Source organism: Spea bombifrons, chromosome 1 (assembly GCF_027358695.1).
Source record: "Spea bombifrons isolate aSpeBom1 chromosome 1, aSpeBom1.2.pri, whole genome shotgun sequence".
Classification (NCBI taxonomy): Eukaryota; Metazoa; Chordata; class Amphibia; order Anura; family Pelobatidae; genus Spea; species Spea bombifrons.
Genome location: NC_071087.1, coordinates 100,538,442 through 100,556,168, shown reverse-complemented (window position 1 = coordinate 100,556,168; position 17,727 = coordinate 100,538,442). Strand labels below are relative to the sequence as shown.

Below are 17,727 nucleotides of genomic sequence, written 5' to 3'. Positions count from 1 at the left end.
TCTGACAAACAAAAAGCACAAGCTATGGGTTGTTTTAATAAATTACTAGTTAATAAAAACTAGTTATGCCAAAAGCTATGACATTTCCTCTTTACTTATGCTACGTACATCTCCTGAAACAATAAGGTGGCCAGTCATCACCTGTAAGCCAAGACCTCATTCCCAGTTTAAGATTTTTAAAACGGTTTTTACTACAATAAAAAACAACGTCAACCAGCTCACCTATTTGGATGTCCATCCCCATATACTTCCAGTGCTTTTTTGTAAAAAAAATAAAATAAATAGGTTCTGTACTCGTTTCTTGAAAATAGCTATAAATACACACACACACACATATACATTAACTATCCTTTACACACACACTCACTCATCCCAGACACACATTGACATATCTAGACACAGACACACATACATACACAGACACACTTACATTTGCTTACACATCAGGATACCCAGATACACGCTCGCACAGAACTCACTTATCCTGGTAAAGCCTTAGCCTATCTGCGCTACTACTGGGGGGGGGGTCACACAAGACAATGTTACGTGACTCTGCCTCCTCCTGAACATAACGGACACAAAGTGGTTAGTCCTGGACTTGGGACTTACCTCTTTTTTCCAGGACTGTTAAGATTCTCAGAGGGTGCAATTCTCCCTAACCTCCACTGTCCCAGCAGCAAACCGCTGGCATGGTACACTGTACTGTGGGGCGACATAATATTTATATGAAGTTTCAGAGAAAAAGCATATATATATATATATATATATATATATATATATATATATATACGCAATGTAAAATATATATATATATATATACACATACATATATATATACTGCAGACACCGTATATGCTTGCTAATAAGACAAGTTTTTTTCTGAGAAAAAGCAAATAAAAAAATGACCTTGTCTTATAAATCGAGGTCATCTTTTATTCAGACAACAGATAAGTGGCACCCTCACTCACGCTCTCGCTCAATGTCACCCTACCTTCTCTGCCGACCGGACAAGTCCTCCTGTGGTGCACTTCGAGAGGCCAAAATGTTGCAGATGAATTAGTGGAGAAAGAGAGTGAGAGAGCATGAGAGGGTGAATGAAAGTGTGAGAGAGAGTGAATGAGAGTGAATGAGAGTGTTAGACAGAGTAAAAGTGTAGGAGAAACGTAAGCAAAAATAAAATGGGCTTATATTCGGGTCTTTTATAGTTGGGTTGGCAACATTCAGCCTGGACAATACACTGTCCAATATATCTGAACTATACAAAATTCACGAGAAGAACATCATAGATAAAGACCATAGATGATCAATATAGAAACCAGGAAGGATCTGGTCAAAATGTAAATGTCAAGTCCTTTGGACTATATGTGGAATTAGAACGGCCGATCGCCCCCCTTCCCAGCTCTTTCTCTGTCGAGACCATTGTTTATTATCATGAGGTATATATATATATATATATATATATATATATATATATATATATATATATATATATATATATATTCTATAGAAAGCACTATAAACGGGCACATAAAGTGCACATGTGTCTCATCGATACCTCATGATAATAAACAATGGTCTCGACAGACGCCCTGCGGGCTCCTCACCCGCTCCCCACTCACCCGCTCCCCACTCACCCATTCCCTGACATTAACGAGCGAGAGGACAGCGGCCCATCAGGAGTTAAAGAAGCAGCACACGGGGGGTGTGTCAGCGCGTCCCACATCCTGACCCGGAAGCTCATTTTCCCTTTTTTTTCTTTCTCTCTCCGCCCGCAGCCTCGGAGATGGCGGAGTGGAAGGAGGAGGTTGAGGTGCTGGTTCAGCGGGTGGTGAAGGACATAACCGGTGCTTTCCGCAGGAACCCCAATATGTGAGTCCCGCTCCGACACAACGCGACGTCACACACAGCGGCCCGGTGACGTCATCGCGCTGGATGCTGAGGCAGCTTCCAACTTGGTGAAACTTTCAGCTGGAGCAGCTGTCAGAGACCGCATCGCATTGCTTGCTTGGTAGATACTGATGCATAGGGCTGCCAGGTGCATGGTTCCCACACGACGGCCTTGCATTGGGGTGTATCGTGCAGTAAATAAAGTGGCTTTGAACTGGACTGTCCACGAAAAAATACCATATAGATTGTAGATGCCCTTTATTTCACTAAAAACTTTCTGGTACCCCTACTTATTTAAAAAAAACACTTTATTTTAGCTTCTAGCATTTTTATGTATTTAAATATATATATATCATATAATTTATTTTATATATATATATATATATATATATATGTATATTTTTTTTCTACTATCTTTGGCTGATCAGGCACTTTCTCGTCATTTTTTTGATGAGGCCCAACAGATGAAGCTTTAGTGGCTTCAGACCGGCCGAACCGCTTCTCTCATGTTTTCCAGAAATTAAAATTATTCATAGCTGATGATTAGCAACCGATTCTAGTCGCCCCCCTCCCCCGCACAATGTGTGTGCATTAGAAGCAGTACAGATGAACGTATAAATATGGTATAGATAGATTTGATTGTAATTGCTGTTCTTTGGCTCCTCAGACTTTAATAAACAGAATCTTTGGAGGAATTAGTACACACTAGAAGTTACTTTTTATAAGCTCCCTAAGTAAATAGTATGGGACGTTTACATGTAAGTTGTGTACATACACCTGATCGTTCTGGGAGTCGTGACATCCTAATGGCCTCGGTTGGTTAATCTCGTAAGGCTAATACTGTTTTGACGCAGGCTGATGAGAGGTCTTCTTGATCCCTCGTGTGACTGCTTTGTGTCGACGTAGTGACACCCTTTGTTCCTTTTAGTCTCTGATCCTATATAGTATACACTTGGTACCCTAATTGCTTCCGGAGGTAAATTATTGTTATTTCCCCCTTACTATCTTTAAAAAATGTCGTTTAGAATCCAGAATCTGCTGCTGTATGTGGAATGTGTTTTGAAAGACGTGTTGATATGTTTGGAGAGAGTAGTGTGGCCGATCTGCGGGGAAGTTGTTTACTTGTTTGTGATGAGCTGAGTATATGGAATACTGTGTTTCTGGGAAGCCTCATCCTATTGGGCATACTGGACGTTGTCTTTATAGTCCAACTGGTACGCTGGTTAAAATGGGACTTTGCAGGAGAGCATTATGAAGAGACACCAGGGGCCTTCTCCTGCTAGAAGGGCTGAAGCGGTTCTGCATGATGAGTAGATGAATTCTTTTACTTTCTCAAAACCACTACGCATTAACACTGAATTCATATACAGCTTTGTTGGCCCTTCCTGCAGAAGACGCTCACTGCGTTGGCCCTTCCTTATTCATAGTGAGTTTGGTGAGCTGGGATGAGGACATCTTTGATGGTGTCTTGATATGTTACAGCGAGGCGGTCTGCCCCAAAGGTGTATGAGGTCGAGTGACCTTGGCTATAGTCGTAGGAGTTACGTAAGCCTATTGAGATACTGGTATAAATATAATTTGTGAAGCAGAATGCTAATAAAAGATAAGCAATCAGAAAAGGTCTACAGGAAGAGCAATACTAATTGTAAACGTGCACCTCAACACGATTATTAAGAACAGGCTTTGCATTGCTTGCATTTTCTTGTAAAGCTGTCCTCGTGTACCTGCCTGCTGTCTCGTGTTTTGTTTCCAGCTTGGACCATGGATAATGGATTGTCTTTGTTTACTCTCCAGAGATGAGATTGGCTTAATTCCATGCCCTGAAGCGAGATATAACCGCAGCCCTATCGTCTTGGTGGAGAACAAGCTGGGCGTGGAGAGCTGGTGCATCAAGTTCCTGCTTCCCTACGTGCACAACAAACTCCTACTTCACCGGCAGAAGAAAATGTGGCTTAACAGAGAGGGTGAGTGTATCCGCCTCGTATCTATGGCCGTTGTCATCTGACTCTTCAAAGGAAGTCTACAGAGCATTTCTGGAGCAATCGCTATAGCAACCAGTGGAACTTTCCTGCTGTTTGCACCACTCATACTGCTTTGGCATATGGCCCTGCTTGGCTATTAACCCTTTTGTATCATGCCCACATGCTGACTACAAATAAAGGTCTAATATAGTGCAGTTTTGGCTGTATTATATAGCTGATTATTCAGGTCACCCATATATCCACAGGTCCAAAGAAGGAACTTTATTGTGCCTTATTATTAATCGCTGTCTGTAAATGGTCTCAGGCTTTCAGTTTAGTTTTCAGTAATTAGGAAAAGTCTTTAGGCACATTAATAGGTGATCTTCGCTGAAATATATATTGGGGCAGTGTGTTTAGAATGATGGTTGTTTCTCCTTGAGACATAGATCTCCGTTCCCTAGAGGTGAATATTTTCCTTTCAGCTTCCAATCCCTTATGCGATATATATTGTTGTATATTCATGTATACAGCCCATGTAGGTCACAAATATTCCAGGCAATTTATACACAGGAAGGGTTTAAACCTCATAATCATTCTAAAGAAACACTTGGTAGCAAATAAACACAAGTAGTGCCCGCTTTTGTGTGACAACTCTCACCCATCTCATCAATATTCTAGTTATTCGAGTATGATGGGAGTAGTGGTCCAAAGGCCACATCAGGCCTTTTTTATTATTAAAAATCATTTTATATATACAATATATTATATATATTATTGAGGGTTTTCTGCCAGGATGTTAGTAGGAAGCTAATCTCATTAGATCACCTTGAAGCAATGGGGGCTGTTTAATATATCGTGGGGTATCACTGGTTACCATGGTAGCAAGCGGCCATGTTGCTACCCCTGCCTAAAGGCAGATATTATTTTATTTTACTCTTCTGTGATAAATATCTTCTCTTCTCCCTAGACGGAGCGTGGTATTTAAGAGTAAACACGTGGTGTTTTTTTAATCTTTGTCGGAAGTCTCACTTGGACCCTTAAAGATGTGGGGCTTTTGCTGGGGGGAGATAGTAGAAGGCAATCCCGCCTCACTGTGATCTAAAATATCTCTTTGCGCAATCCGTAGCTGGCGCTCTAAGTCCATTTTATTTACTGTAGTTTTTAGTAATGGGAGTGAACTGGAGTTTGGCAATCTATACAAGTTTATGCGGTTTAAAAAGGTTGTCAAACTTCATTACCTCGTGATGAGCCTAATGAGGATTAGGCTGTGAAATAGTTCGAGGGACATTACAGCATGTGCGGCAGATGGGTGACAAATTGCCATCATGTTTTTTTTGGGGGGGAAATGCTTCACTGTCTTCGGTAATGGAGTCTAAATGTGTGCAGGGAGCGTTTAAACACATGTCTTCTGTGCATTTCATCTAACCTAATTCCTAAAGGATCTCACAGAATCGTCAGGTAAGGCATCTGAGATTTGGGGAATCAGGTGCAGAATACAGACTTTCTTAATCAGCGTAACTTTAATCATTTGAGTGTGTGTGCCATATTAAGCATTTAATGCTTGTTTGTGACATAATATATATATCTAGGGCTGCAACTAACGATTATTTTAATAATCGATTAATCGGCCGATTATTTTTTCGATTAATCGATTAATCGGATAAAAAAAAACAATATGCAAATTTTTCGTTTATTTAAAAGAATTTAATGAACTGGATGTTAAAAAACAACTTAAAATTTACATTAACATTCTTATTTTGTTATGATGTAATAAAAAACAATATTTTCAAAGTACAAGAACCCAAACACAATATTTATGAAACAAAATAACCCCAAACATTCTGAAAAGAGGTGGACTATTACTGTTCAAGAAACTTTGCCCCAGCACTTTGCACTTTGCACCCAGCACTTTGCACCCAGCACTTTGCACCCAGCACTTTGCACCCAGCCCTGGCACTTTGCACCCAGCACTTTGCACCCAGCACTTTGCCCCAGCCCTGGCACTTTGCATCCAGCACTTTGCACCCAGCATTCAGCACTTTGCACCAGCACTTTGCACTTTGCACCCAGCCCTGGCACTTTGCACCCAGCACTTTGCACCCAGCCCTGGCACTTTGCACCCAGCACTGGCACTTTGCACCCAGCACTTTGCACTGTGCCCCTGCACCCAGTCTCTAACTCTGCCCTGCACCCAGCCCTGCCCCCACATTCTGCCCTGCCCCCACACTCACACTCTGCCCTGCACCCACTCTGCCCTGCACCCACACTCACACCCTGCCCTGCATCCCCACCCCCACTCTGCCCTGCACCCAGTCTCCCACTCTGCTCTGCACCCACACTCACACCCTGCATCCCCACCCCCACTCTGCCCTGCACCCAGTCTCCTGCCCTGCACCCCCCACCCCCACTCTGCCCTGCACCCCCACCCCCACTCTGCCCTGCACCCCCACCCCCACTCTGCCCTGCACCCACACTCACGAACCGCTCTGTGCGAATGGAGCCACTCGCACAGAGCGGTTCGCTCTGTGCGAATGGAGCCACTCGCACAGAGCGAACCGCTCTGTGCGAATGGAGCCACTCGCACAGAGCGAACCGCTCTGTGCGAATGGAGCCACTCGCACAGAGCGAACCGCTCTGTGCGAATGGAGCCACTCGCACAGAGCGAACCGCTCTGTGCGAATGGAGCCACTCGCACAGAGCGAACCGCTCTGTGCGAATGGAGCCACTCGCACAGAGCGAACCGCTCTGTGCGAATGGAGCCACTCGCACAGAGCGAACCGCTCTGTGCGAATGGAGCCACTCGCACAGAGCGAACCGCTCTGTGCGAGTGGAGCCACTCGCACAGAGCGAACCGCTCTGTGCGAGTGGCTCCATTCGCACAGAGCGATTCGCTCTGTGCGAGTGGCTCTGTGCGATCCGTGCACATAGACATGAAGAATACTTACCTCCGGAACGCGTCACATCCGTCACGTAGCTAGAAGGCGGAGACTGCAGAGCGTGTAGCAGAAGCGGGGAACGCTCGCGGAGGTAAGTAAAAGGAGCCGAGTGCTCCAACAACGAATTGATCACTCGATTAATCGATAACGGAAATCGTTATCGATGATTTCCGTTATCGATTATTATCGATTTTATCGATTCGTTGTTTCAGCTCTATATATATCTATATATATATATATATATATATATATATATAGATATATATATATATATCTATATATATATATATCTCACGCATTCATGGAGTTTGTTAGTAGACGTCTTGTTATTAACACCCCATACAGCCCCATCAAAGATATTTTTGTAAATATTAATGTAAGGGAAGGAAACTAGCAGGCTAATCACTAGCTGGAAAGAACCACTATTAACATAAACGTGAGGGTTTCTGTCCACGTAGACCCCCTGGAAATGTCTTGCAAGCCAACGCTATATTTCTGCTGATTGGCCCAGTAACAGATACATATTTATTGTAATTGGTACATATGGTTTGACTGGATGAGCGTGTGAATTATGCACGTGTAAAGCCACCTTAACCATTATCAAAGCGACTTTACATCTCACAGTCAAGACAGCTCATTCTTCATGAAAAATATGACCCAATTAAATTTTGCCTAAGAAGAGCTTTGCATTGTGCTAAACCCCCAGAGGAATCCAAATATGTCTCCGGACCTGCTCCCCTTCCAGCTAACCATGACCTCTGAGCGTGGGGCATTCGTAATGGAGAGAGAGGGATCACGTTTTGCTGCAATGTGCATTTATTACACCAGCGTTCCCAATCACAGGACCCGGATTTAAACCTCCTTCTTCAACGTGTTCTTCCGCTTTCACTAGGATCGCTTTAGTGTCTTTAAAAAATATATTTAGGACATAAAGGAGGAGCTAGGTGAAGCTTGGCTCTCCACGCTGTGTATAATATATACATATATTATCATCTTTGCATTTTACACACTTCACCATTGTTACCTTATTTAACTCAACTGTTTTTGCTGATGTGTCGCAGTCCCTAGCAACGTTACAGGGACCCTCCAGCCGGCACTTTGTAACGCACATTATGCACTCATACGTACTTCAACACATTAGATTGCAAAGTGTCCCCTTTAAATGATTGCTTTCTCCCCCTTTGCCGATGCATGGAGGGATTCATCAGCAATTATGAACGAGGCAGCATTTTAAAGGGTCAAAGAATTATTCCTAAGGAGGGTCTGGGCTAGCTAGCAAGGCTAAGAATGATGTTTCCATTGCTGTATTTGCTTCTAGAAATGCTACATTATATATATATATATATATATATATATATATATATTATACAAATATTACTCTGTGAGCACAGACACTTTCCCAAGGCACTCGTAAAAAAAGAACAAATCTGAAATACGACGGCTCCCTGTGTGTCAGAACATAGAGCTGTATTTGATGGGGCCGCCGTTAGAGTAATGGGGCAGTGACGCTAAACCACTGGAAATCATAGTGCAATTAAAACATTGTTGAAGTGGGGAAACTGTCGTCTAGAGGAGCCTTTATCATCCGTATGTGGATGCGTTGCTCACAAAGGAACGCAGCCATTGATTTCCGCCTCGCCCTTTCAGCGAAGCATTAGCTGGATTGTGAAGCTTTACAGACATGCCTACAGTGTGCCTGTGAACAATAACCGGCAAAGCGAAGGATTCTGTGAATAGGATCTCTGACATCGCAGTGCCCTTCAAATGCTTTTAGCTGCGGGGAAATCGATCTAACAGCAATAGCTGCGAAGTAAGAAGTCTTCGTTCTCATTTGATCACAGACGTATGTGCGTATATAAATTATATATATATATATATATATATATATATATATATATATATATAGTGTGTGTGTGTGTGTAATTGATTTTTTTTAAAATGCTAGTGCTAAGAGTAGAACATCTACAGAATATAAGGAACGTTGAGAGGTTTATCCACGGCAGGTTGAACATTGTGGACTGTAGAAATATATATATATATATATATATATATATAATTAAACTTAAATGGGTTTAGCCGTATTAGTCCAGTAGATACGATGTCAAAAAAAAGTATTGCAGAGTATGCAGTGATACCTTTTTTATTGGACGAAACAAGGTAAGCATTTGTTCTTTTAGTTATTGTTGTGCCAATGGCCTGTTTGGGGCATGCTAAAGTAAAAAAAAATGCCATGGATGTTTCTACTCGTATATTAAGACAGACTTGGGTAACTGAGTAACGTGAGGCGGTGCCAAGGAAGGGGTGGGGACAGTATGTCATCTAGTTGTTTTCTAATGGTAAATTAAAGGAAAAAATCCCACTTTTCTTCAAAGTAAAAAAAAAAAAGCCTAGAGGCTATTTTACTGGGATTTTGTCACAATTAGCCCTTTTAGGCTAAAAAACATTTTGTTGTAAGTACATACCATGCATTGTTGCACCTGTCAGGCAATCTAAATGACACAGAACCTGTCACCTGTGTTTACAGTAGCACTGATGCTGTGCCGTTCCTCTTTCTTTCTTCCCGTAATTTGTAATAGACCTTCTCTATCCCCCTCTGATTTAGTTGGAATGCAGAACACTTTTTTTTATTGTATGCATGATACTTTGTATAACCTTGTTTAGTCTTGATGACACTGTAAAGGTGTTTGTTGCATTAAACACTAGGCTGTTTGATGTTTTAGATGGCAACCTATTTTAACTTTTTTTTTTCCTGATGGAATCTTGGCTGTTGGCCCTCACGTGACTTACTGTAACTCTTTCCCTCGCAGATCTGATTGACGTGACCTGCACACTGCTGTTACTGAACCCCGATTTTACTACTGCATGGAACGTGAGGTATGTGACCTGCTGGAATTGGCCCTAATCACTTCTTTCACTGCCCTGTATGAACATTGTTGTACCTATCTTTAATAGTGAGCACTTCTGGTATCAAATTTTAGAAACGGGCATATCATTTTATTTTTACTAATCGGGATAGGCATTCCTATGTTTCCATTTCATGGATATGTAAGTGACTTCTTGTTAACTCACCCATCTTATGCCATTAACTACCTGATTTTTTTAAAATTGATTTATTTAGTTACCTAGAGACTTTAGTACGTTACTACCCAGTCCCTGTGTCTCATGCTGTGTACTGGTACCAGTGATCCTGATTGTACTTAGATTTAAATACTCACTCTGATTTTTAATCGAACCTTGCAGGTTTGGTATTGCGTGAAGAACACTTCACTATATTAATGATAATTCGATGCAGGATATTATTGGTTGCATTGCAGCAAGGCTGGATAAGTGTAGGACAATGTGTGAAAATGTACAGGCCACTTAGACAAACTAATTTTTAATGGGGTATTCGCGTTTGGGTTTTTCTTTAACAGGAAAGAGTTAATAGAGTCTGGAACCTTGAATCCAGTTAAAGATTTACATCTCGGAAAACTGGCCTTGACTAAGTTCCCAAAAAGCCCTGAAACATGGATCCACAGGTATGTTTATCCGCAGTCTCTTGTACAATTTGGAACTTCTCCACAGTTGTAACTGTTGAGGAGAAAAATGATTCTGGTGTTTCTTTCACCCCCACTGTTTCCAAAAATAAAGTGCTTTATTTAGGGCTGCAACTAACGATTATTTTAATAATCGATTAATCGGCCGATTATTTTTTCGATTAATCGATTAATCGGATAAAAAAAACAATATGCAAATTTTTCGTTTATTTAAAAGAATTTAATGAACTGGATGTTAAAAAACAACTTAAAATTTACATTAACATTCTTATTTTGTTATGATGTAATAAAAAACAATATTTTCAAAGTACAAGAACCCAAACACAATATTTATGAAACAAAATAACCCCAAACATTCTGAAAAGAGGTGGACTATTACTGTTCAAGAAACTTTGCCCCAGCACTTTGCACTTTGCACCCAGCACTTTGCACCCAGCACTTTGCACCCAGCACTTTGCACCCAGCACTTTGCACCCAGCACTTTGCCCCAGCCCTGGCACTTTGCATCCAGCACTTTGCACCCAGCATTCAGCACTTTGCACCAGCACTTTGCACTTTGCACCCAGCCCTGGCACTTTGCACCCAGCACTTTGCACCCAGCCCTGGCACTTTGCACCCAGCACTGGCACTTTGCACCCAGCACTTTGCACTGTGCCCCTGCACCCAGTCTCTAACTCTGCCCTGCACCCAGCCCTGCCCCCACATTCTGCCCTGCCCCCACACTCACACTCTGCCCTGCACCCACTCTGCCCTGCACCCACACTCACACCCTGCCCTGCATCCCCACCCCCACTCTGCCCTGCACCCAGTCTCCCACTCTGCTCTGCACCCACACTCACACCCTGCATCCCCACCCCCACTCTGCCCTGCACCCAGTCTCCTGCCCTGCACCCCCCACCCCCACTCTGCCCTGCACCCCCACCCCCACTCTGCCCTGCACCCCCACCCCCACTCTGCCCTGCACCCACACTCACGAACCGCTCTGTGCGAATGGAGCCACTCGCACAGAGCGAACCGCTCTGTGCGAATGGAGCCACTCGCACAGAGCGAACCGCTCTGTGCGAATGGAGCCACTCGCACAGAGCGAACCGCTCTGTGCGAATGGAGCCACTCGCACAGAGCGAACCGCTCTGTGCGAATGGAGCCACTCGCACAGAGCGAACCGCTCTGTGCGAATGGAGCCACTCGCACAGAGCGAACCGCTCTGTGCGAATGGAGCCACTCGCACAGAGCGAACCGCTCTGTGCGAATGGAGCCACTCGCACAGAGCGAACCGCTCTGTGCGAATGGAGCCACTCGCACAGAGCGAACCGCTCTGTGCGAATGGAGCCACTCGCACAGAGCGAACCGCTCTGTGCGAGTGGAGCCACTCGCACAGAGCGAACCGCTCTGTGCGAGTGGAGCCACTCGCACAGAGCGAACCGCTCTGTGCGAGTGGAGCCACTCGCACAGAGCGAACCGCTCTGTGCGAGTGGAGCCACTCGCACAGAGCGAACCGCTCTGTGCGAGTGGCTCCATTCGCACAGAGCGATTCGCTCTGTGCGAGTGGCTCTGTGCGATCCGTGCACATAGACATGAAGAATACTTACCTCCGGAACGCGTCACATCCGTCACGTAGCTAGAAGGCGGAGACTGCAGAACGTGTAGCAGAAGCGGGGAACGCTCGCGGAGGTAAGTAAAAGGAGCCGAGTGCTCCAACAACGAATTGATCACTCGATTAATCGATAACGGAAATCGTTATCGATGATTTCCGTTATCGATTATTATCGATTTTATCGATTCGTTGTTTCAGCTCTAGCTTTATTACATGAAAAAAAGTTTTGCTTTGCTGAACACTACACATCATATGTCGTGTGTACATATATTTAGAGATCGAAATAATACGGAATTCGACCGCTTTGCTTGTGAGCACCATTTATTTTAAAGTGAATAGAATTTCGGCTGGCAGCTCTTTATTCTTCATTGTCTGTGAGATTGCTTGCTCCCTGTCCGTAAGCCAGTTAACTCCCATGTTTTTAAGGAACATTATAGAGGTCTCTGCCGAGTGTATCCCTCTTGATACACATTGTAGTTTGTTAGGAGGGTATAAGTTACCAGTTCAAGAATGAAAAACCATCTTCCCTTTTTTCTTATTTGCACATAATGGAATTGCAGTCTGAAATTAATCTGCTAATGTATGTGCTTCTTTCTAATTTCTGGTTTCATTGATCGATTCTGCTTTATATATTTTTTTTCTTTTGAAATACACATTTCCAATTGCTTCTCGGAGTATGATTTCCCCTGAGAGGTGGGATGTCAGCGCTTCGATGACACATTGTTAGACTCCCTCTCTGGCTTTAGCTCACCCGTCTGCAGATAACCTATAAAGACATTAGCGTTTTCTTGGGTATTCAATCAAATCACTGCACGTGGTAGCGCAAAGGCAACACCAAGCATGCCCCCCCCCAAACTACAGGTTGCCACCGAAGTAAAGAAGAAAAAATGGAAGCCATTCACAGACTATATGTAACATTTAGTATTGTTACACTCTAGTGCCTAACCAGAATAGATCAGATTTACTGTTCTTTGATCACCACCAGATTTATGTCCTAACTGGAAAAGTATAGGGGTAAGAAGCAACAGGTTTTTATAGTCTTGCGTAGATCAAATGCATTACCAGATGTACCAACGAGTATACTAAAGAAGTTTCAATAATTTGCCTGTTTTTCTTTGATTCCACAAGTGACCCAGAATCTATTCCAATTGGTTATTTCTACTGCATAAAAACATCCAGATTATAATATATGTATATTTTGTCCATTTTCCCTTCTCCAAATCTCTCTGGAACAGACGGTGGGTATTACAACGCCTGCAGCAAGAATATGCTGTGCCTGCTATGGGGAGCAAAGGTGGCCACTGCCCTGCTTCCACCGAGCGGATCCATGACGTTGTCCAAGAAGAGATGCGTGTCTGCAGTGAAGCTGCAGGGAGATACCCCAGTAATTACAATTCATGGTCCCACCGCATCTGGGTTTTACAGCACCTGGGAAAACTGGACACAAAGGTATGGTTAAAGCCTGTAACTTTTGCATCTTTAATACCAAGACATTATATCAATGATAGTCGGAATCTGTTTTCCAACTCTGCAGTGGTGAGGGGCACTAACATTAAGAGTGTTATGTTTAAGGGGCCAGTGTTTACCTATGGATGTACTAATTTAGATCTATAGGCTTTAATAATATATCTGTATGTCTGTTGGCTCAATGCAATATTAAGGCAGGTTGACAGAGCCTTCCCACAATGGTTCCACTGGAAAAGGAAGCCAGTTCCGACTTGCGTTCTATCCCCTTCTATCAAGTTGAGCCAGCTATCAAGCTCAAGCCTGCCTTTTCATTCTTACACAAAAACTGGGGGAGCAGTCCCTAATAAATTGGAGTTATCCAGGCATGTAATGCTAAACCGGTGTCTATTACAAACTATAAAAAATTATAAACAGCAGGCCGAGTCTTACAAAAAGGGGCAGGCATTTCAGATCCAACCTTTTCAAGGGCTGGATCTGAACAAAAGCGGATTATGTTATATTTGCTACTTACAGCTTTGGCTCCATTGCATCCAGTGAAAAATTGTGCACTGAAATCTGTATTTAACTCATTTACAGCTTCTCATTAATGAATTGTCTTCCACCAAACATTGGGTGTCCGTGCACGTGTCTGATCACAGCGGATTCCATTATCGCCAGTTCTTGCTGAAGTCTTTATTGAATAGAACCCCTGCAGACCAAGAGAACTCTGTGGCATCTGCGGACTTGCTTGCAAACGAACAAAATCACTGTCTTCCATACGAAGAGGGGGGAAATTGTGAGCCTCTCAGACTCGATCTTCCCTTATTGATCGGAGAAGAAATGGATGCTAACAAAGATTTAATTGACTCCTATCCAGGACACGAAGCACTTTGGTGCCACAGGTAAGAAAGCGTTGCAGATTCATGTGAAGTGCCGCTAGAGGTTTTTGGAGTCTTAAGAAAATTATTAAGGGAGCCTTACATATTTCAACATAAGTTGTTCAATCTTAGCTCAGGCGTTGATTGTCTTTATCGGCATTGGTATTATCTCAGATATCCGACTAAGTCAGTAATACATAGTGATAGAAAAAAAGAAACCAATAGACACATGCAGTCACTTATGCATATAATTCATTCAGCGAGCTTGATGGACAATCCCGGGTTTTCTAGAATTCCTGTGCTATTTGCAGTTTAACATTAGCTATTGGCTATAACGTGATGTTTTTGTTTTTTTGTTCTTCAACTAACGAAGGCGCCAGATATTCGGCTTAATTCATCAGCTGCACAATGAACAGTCTCATTCAGTACCTTCACAAGTAATACGCGTGGATAGCGGCGACGGGACAGGAAACAGTTCGCAAATTAGCAGCGGCTTCCTGGAACCCCCTGCCAACACCATGGATGTCGATGGAGTGACCGACTCCAGCAAGCACAGCTACACCCAAGAGACAAAGCGGCTAAAACGTGCCCCTTTTCAAGACGCTATAAACTACGACTCAGAGCTCAGGTTCATTAGTGGTGTTTTATCGAGCTGCAGAAATGCTGCACAGTCCAGGTTCGCTGCTTCGTACAAGAAATGGCTGCTCTCCTTACAAGCTCGCTAACCAAGGAACTGGATTTCTTATGGTGCAATACTCTTTTCTGTAACCATGAATTACCATGGTTCTAGACATTGCAGACTATGAGCCCAGGTTGGTTACCCTTATGGGAAATTGTGTTCGGGGGTTGACCATCTTTTTTATCCAATTGTTACATCAGAACAAGGATTTTCAAACAAAAAAAGGAAACATTTTTAACCTTTCTGTTAAAAAATGTTACATCTGTTGTTGTCTGGTCAGTTTAAGTGTTTGTTCACATGTGTTATTTGTAAATATACATCTAGGCATGGAATGAGAGAGTGAGAGTTGGTCGCTTGATGGTTCACAATATGTTTTAATATCTGTACATTGCTGTGCAACCTCCATCCTCTCCATCCATCTTTAAATTAACCATAAAGTTAATTGACAATAAAGTCTTAGCAGTCCAGAACGCCTGGATGCAGATAGAACACAGTGACACCTGACTGGTCTGATTTGTGTTGAAAGAAATTATTTACATACATGGATCCCTCTCCATTGTGTTGTTAACCCCTTGATGGGGTTCCCCAACAGAGCTGAAAAAAATCCCGAGGGATGTATTCATTAAACTGGAAGATTCAGTTGAGTTGAACAACTTGAATACCCAACATCACTGTGCATTATAACCGGGCAACCCAAGCGTGTTTCTCCTGCAAGAAGGGCCGACTTAATCCAGTATAATGCATAACAACTGGCTTGGGGGCTTTCAAGAAATCAGCCCGTATTAACTAAGCATTATACAGGGCCAGCCAATAACATTTATATGGGGTTGTGTGGGTTTTAATGTTTAGTTGCCTTCCAGTCTTCAATTTAGTGAATAGACCGGAGAGCTTATCAACATTTTACATTTAAACATAAATGGTATAGAAAGCCGTCTTCGTGCCAGTTGTGTTGTGTTACTTACGTCTCTTCTGTTTTAGCCAACTGAGATAAATATTGCGGTGCACTTACAGCTTGGTCTCCATGCTTTCCTTGTATGTAATAATGCACCATTATCGGGGGGCATAAGCAAGGCCACAAAAGCCATTATTTTATGGAAACACCTGCATTCTAATGCAAAATGGAAGTGTGCATTGAGTCCGATCTCAATGTTACATACTCTTGAGCTACTTAACAGCTGCCTGTTCAACTTAAATGAGCAGTTGTACCTGGATGCGCGTGGCTCTTTCATACTATAAACAGTTGAAACATACAGAGAAAAAAACTCTACATGTATGGTTTACATAAGCTTCATTATTACATATGTAATAAGATGTTTTATTCCTTTTTAAGAAAAACAAGGGGTGTCTTCTGTTTGTAAAAGGTCAGCTTCACATACAGGAGCGCCCAAAAAAGAAATGAATGGTAGGTAATTAAATTTAAAACCATCACTAATATTATCAAATCTTATACAACTTTTTTTTTTTTTTAAACAAATATTCCTTTTTCAACACCAAAAACTCCCTTTTAAGCATCTAATTCTCATAATCAGTTTCCATTAGTTTATTTTATTTCTGTAAGACTGATTATTTTGTAGGAATACAGAGTTCAGTTTGACCAAGGAAAGTTACGTCTGTAAAGAGAGATGTTGTAAACAGTGGTTGCGCCAGCATCATTTAAGAATTTTCTGATATCTGACCATTTTTATAGCCGAAAGGCAAACAAACTGAAAAAGAACCGGCTCGCCCAAAAAAAGAATGGAAGGATGAAGCAACACAAACTCTCTGTTTAGTGAATAAACCCCTGTAGGCAGTATTTTTTATTTACAGGGCTATAATCCTTTGGTATATGCAGGACCCCCTCACCCAGGGTTCTCACAATTGCCAGGTTAACGCTAAATGTGTGTTCAGCAAGTAAAAAAAGAGATGGCCACTATCACCCCTGTTATATGGCATAAAGCCCCCATACTATAGGATATCATGACATACAACTAAGGCTAATAAATAAGGGGAGGTTAACAGTGGTGTAGAAATAGTAATAGATAGTTATGGATAGCAAAATAATGACATATTCGATGATGTAATACTTTCTACCCTTGGTTTCTTTAGGCAGACGAGTATACCCGACCTGATGACAGCACGGCTTTCAGTGTGTGTTTAAAAGAACCATATGGAATATATCATATTCACTTACTTATCTATAATCTCATTTGAACACGAAATAGAGGTAGCAAACAGCACTGAGAAACACGGCACCTGCCCTTGCAAGCCGCCGAAGTTTTATTGCTTAGGGGTCACAGGGTTCATTAAATAAAGGAAAACAGGAAAGCACAGACAGTTCAATGGCAGCCGTGGGCATTGAAATCGATAGAAACAAAAGTAAGAAGTGCACTAGCAGGGCACGCTTCTCACTTCCAAAGGGCTCCTGATGTGCAATATGTTTTAAAAACCGTCTGCTCCCAGAAAGGCTAATACACCGGGAATATTTGCAGGCTAGTGGTTTGGGGTTTGGACTAGTACGTTTAGAAAGTGTGTATAAGTGTGTGAGTGTAGCATTAACATGATAGGGAAGTGAATGAAATGCTAGGTTGGATGGCCATATACAGAGAAGGGGTGATGGATCGGTGGTGTAGTGGCAGTTCAGTGGGGGGGGGGGTTTCTGGAAGACTGTACATGCTTAGGACCAATGGCTAATAGCTGCATGAGAGTGGGCTTATCATGCCTGGAGGTGAGTGATTGAAGTGCATTATTTTATATTTTTTATTTTATATTTATATGGGCACAGAGTCTACGCAGGCTGGCAACATCTCCTTGGATGGGTCCCAAAGGGAATG

At 42.6% G+C, this 17,727-nt stretch overlaps 1 protein-coding gene across 1 annotated transcript; it reads left to right on the top strand.

Moving 5' to 3' along the window:
• Positions 1-1,769: 1,769 nt before the first annotated feature.
• Positions 1,770-15,410, top strand: PTAR1 (protein prenyltransferase alpha subunit repeat containing 1). Its single transcript, XM_053466560.1, has 7 exons — positions 1,770-1,869; positions 3,682-3,851; positions 9,592-9,658; positions 10,198-10,302; positions 13,150-13,363; positions 13,958-14,262; positions 14,612-15,410. Exons 1-7 carry the CDS (start codon positions 1,784-1,786, stop codon positions 14,961-14,963), a joined length of 1,299 nt encoding a protein of 432 aa, XP_053322535.1. The 5' UTR covers positions 1,770-1,783; the 3' UTR covers positions 14,964-15,410.
• The last annotated feature ends 2,317 nt before the right edge of the window (positions 15,411-17,727 follow it).

Bases quoted from the DNA above. Each gene is read 5' to 3' on its own strand.
- PTAR1 (XM_053466560.1), top strand. From the start codon at position 1,784: ATGGCGGAGTGGAAGGAGGAGGTTGAGGTGCTGGTTCAGCGGGTGGTG. The intron at 10,303-13,149 runs GTATGTTTATCC...TCTCTGGAACAG, and splicing joins CCTGAAACATGGATCCACAG to ACGGTGGGTATTACAACGCC. The intron at 14,263-14,611 runs GTAAGAAAGCGT...CAACTAACGAAG, and splicing joins GAAGCACTTTGGTGCCACAG to GCGCCAGATATTCGGCTTAA.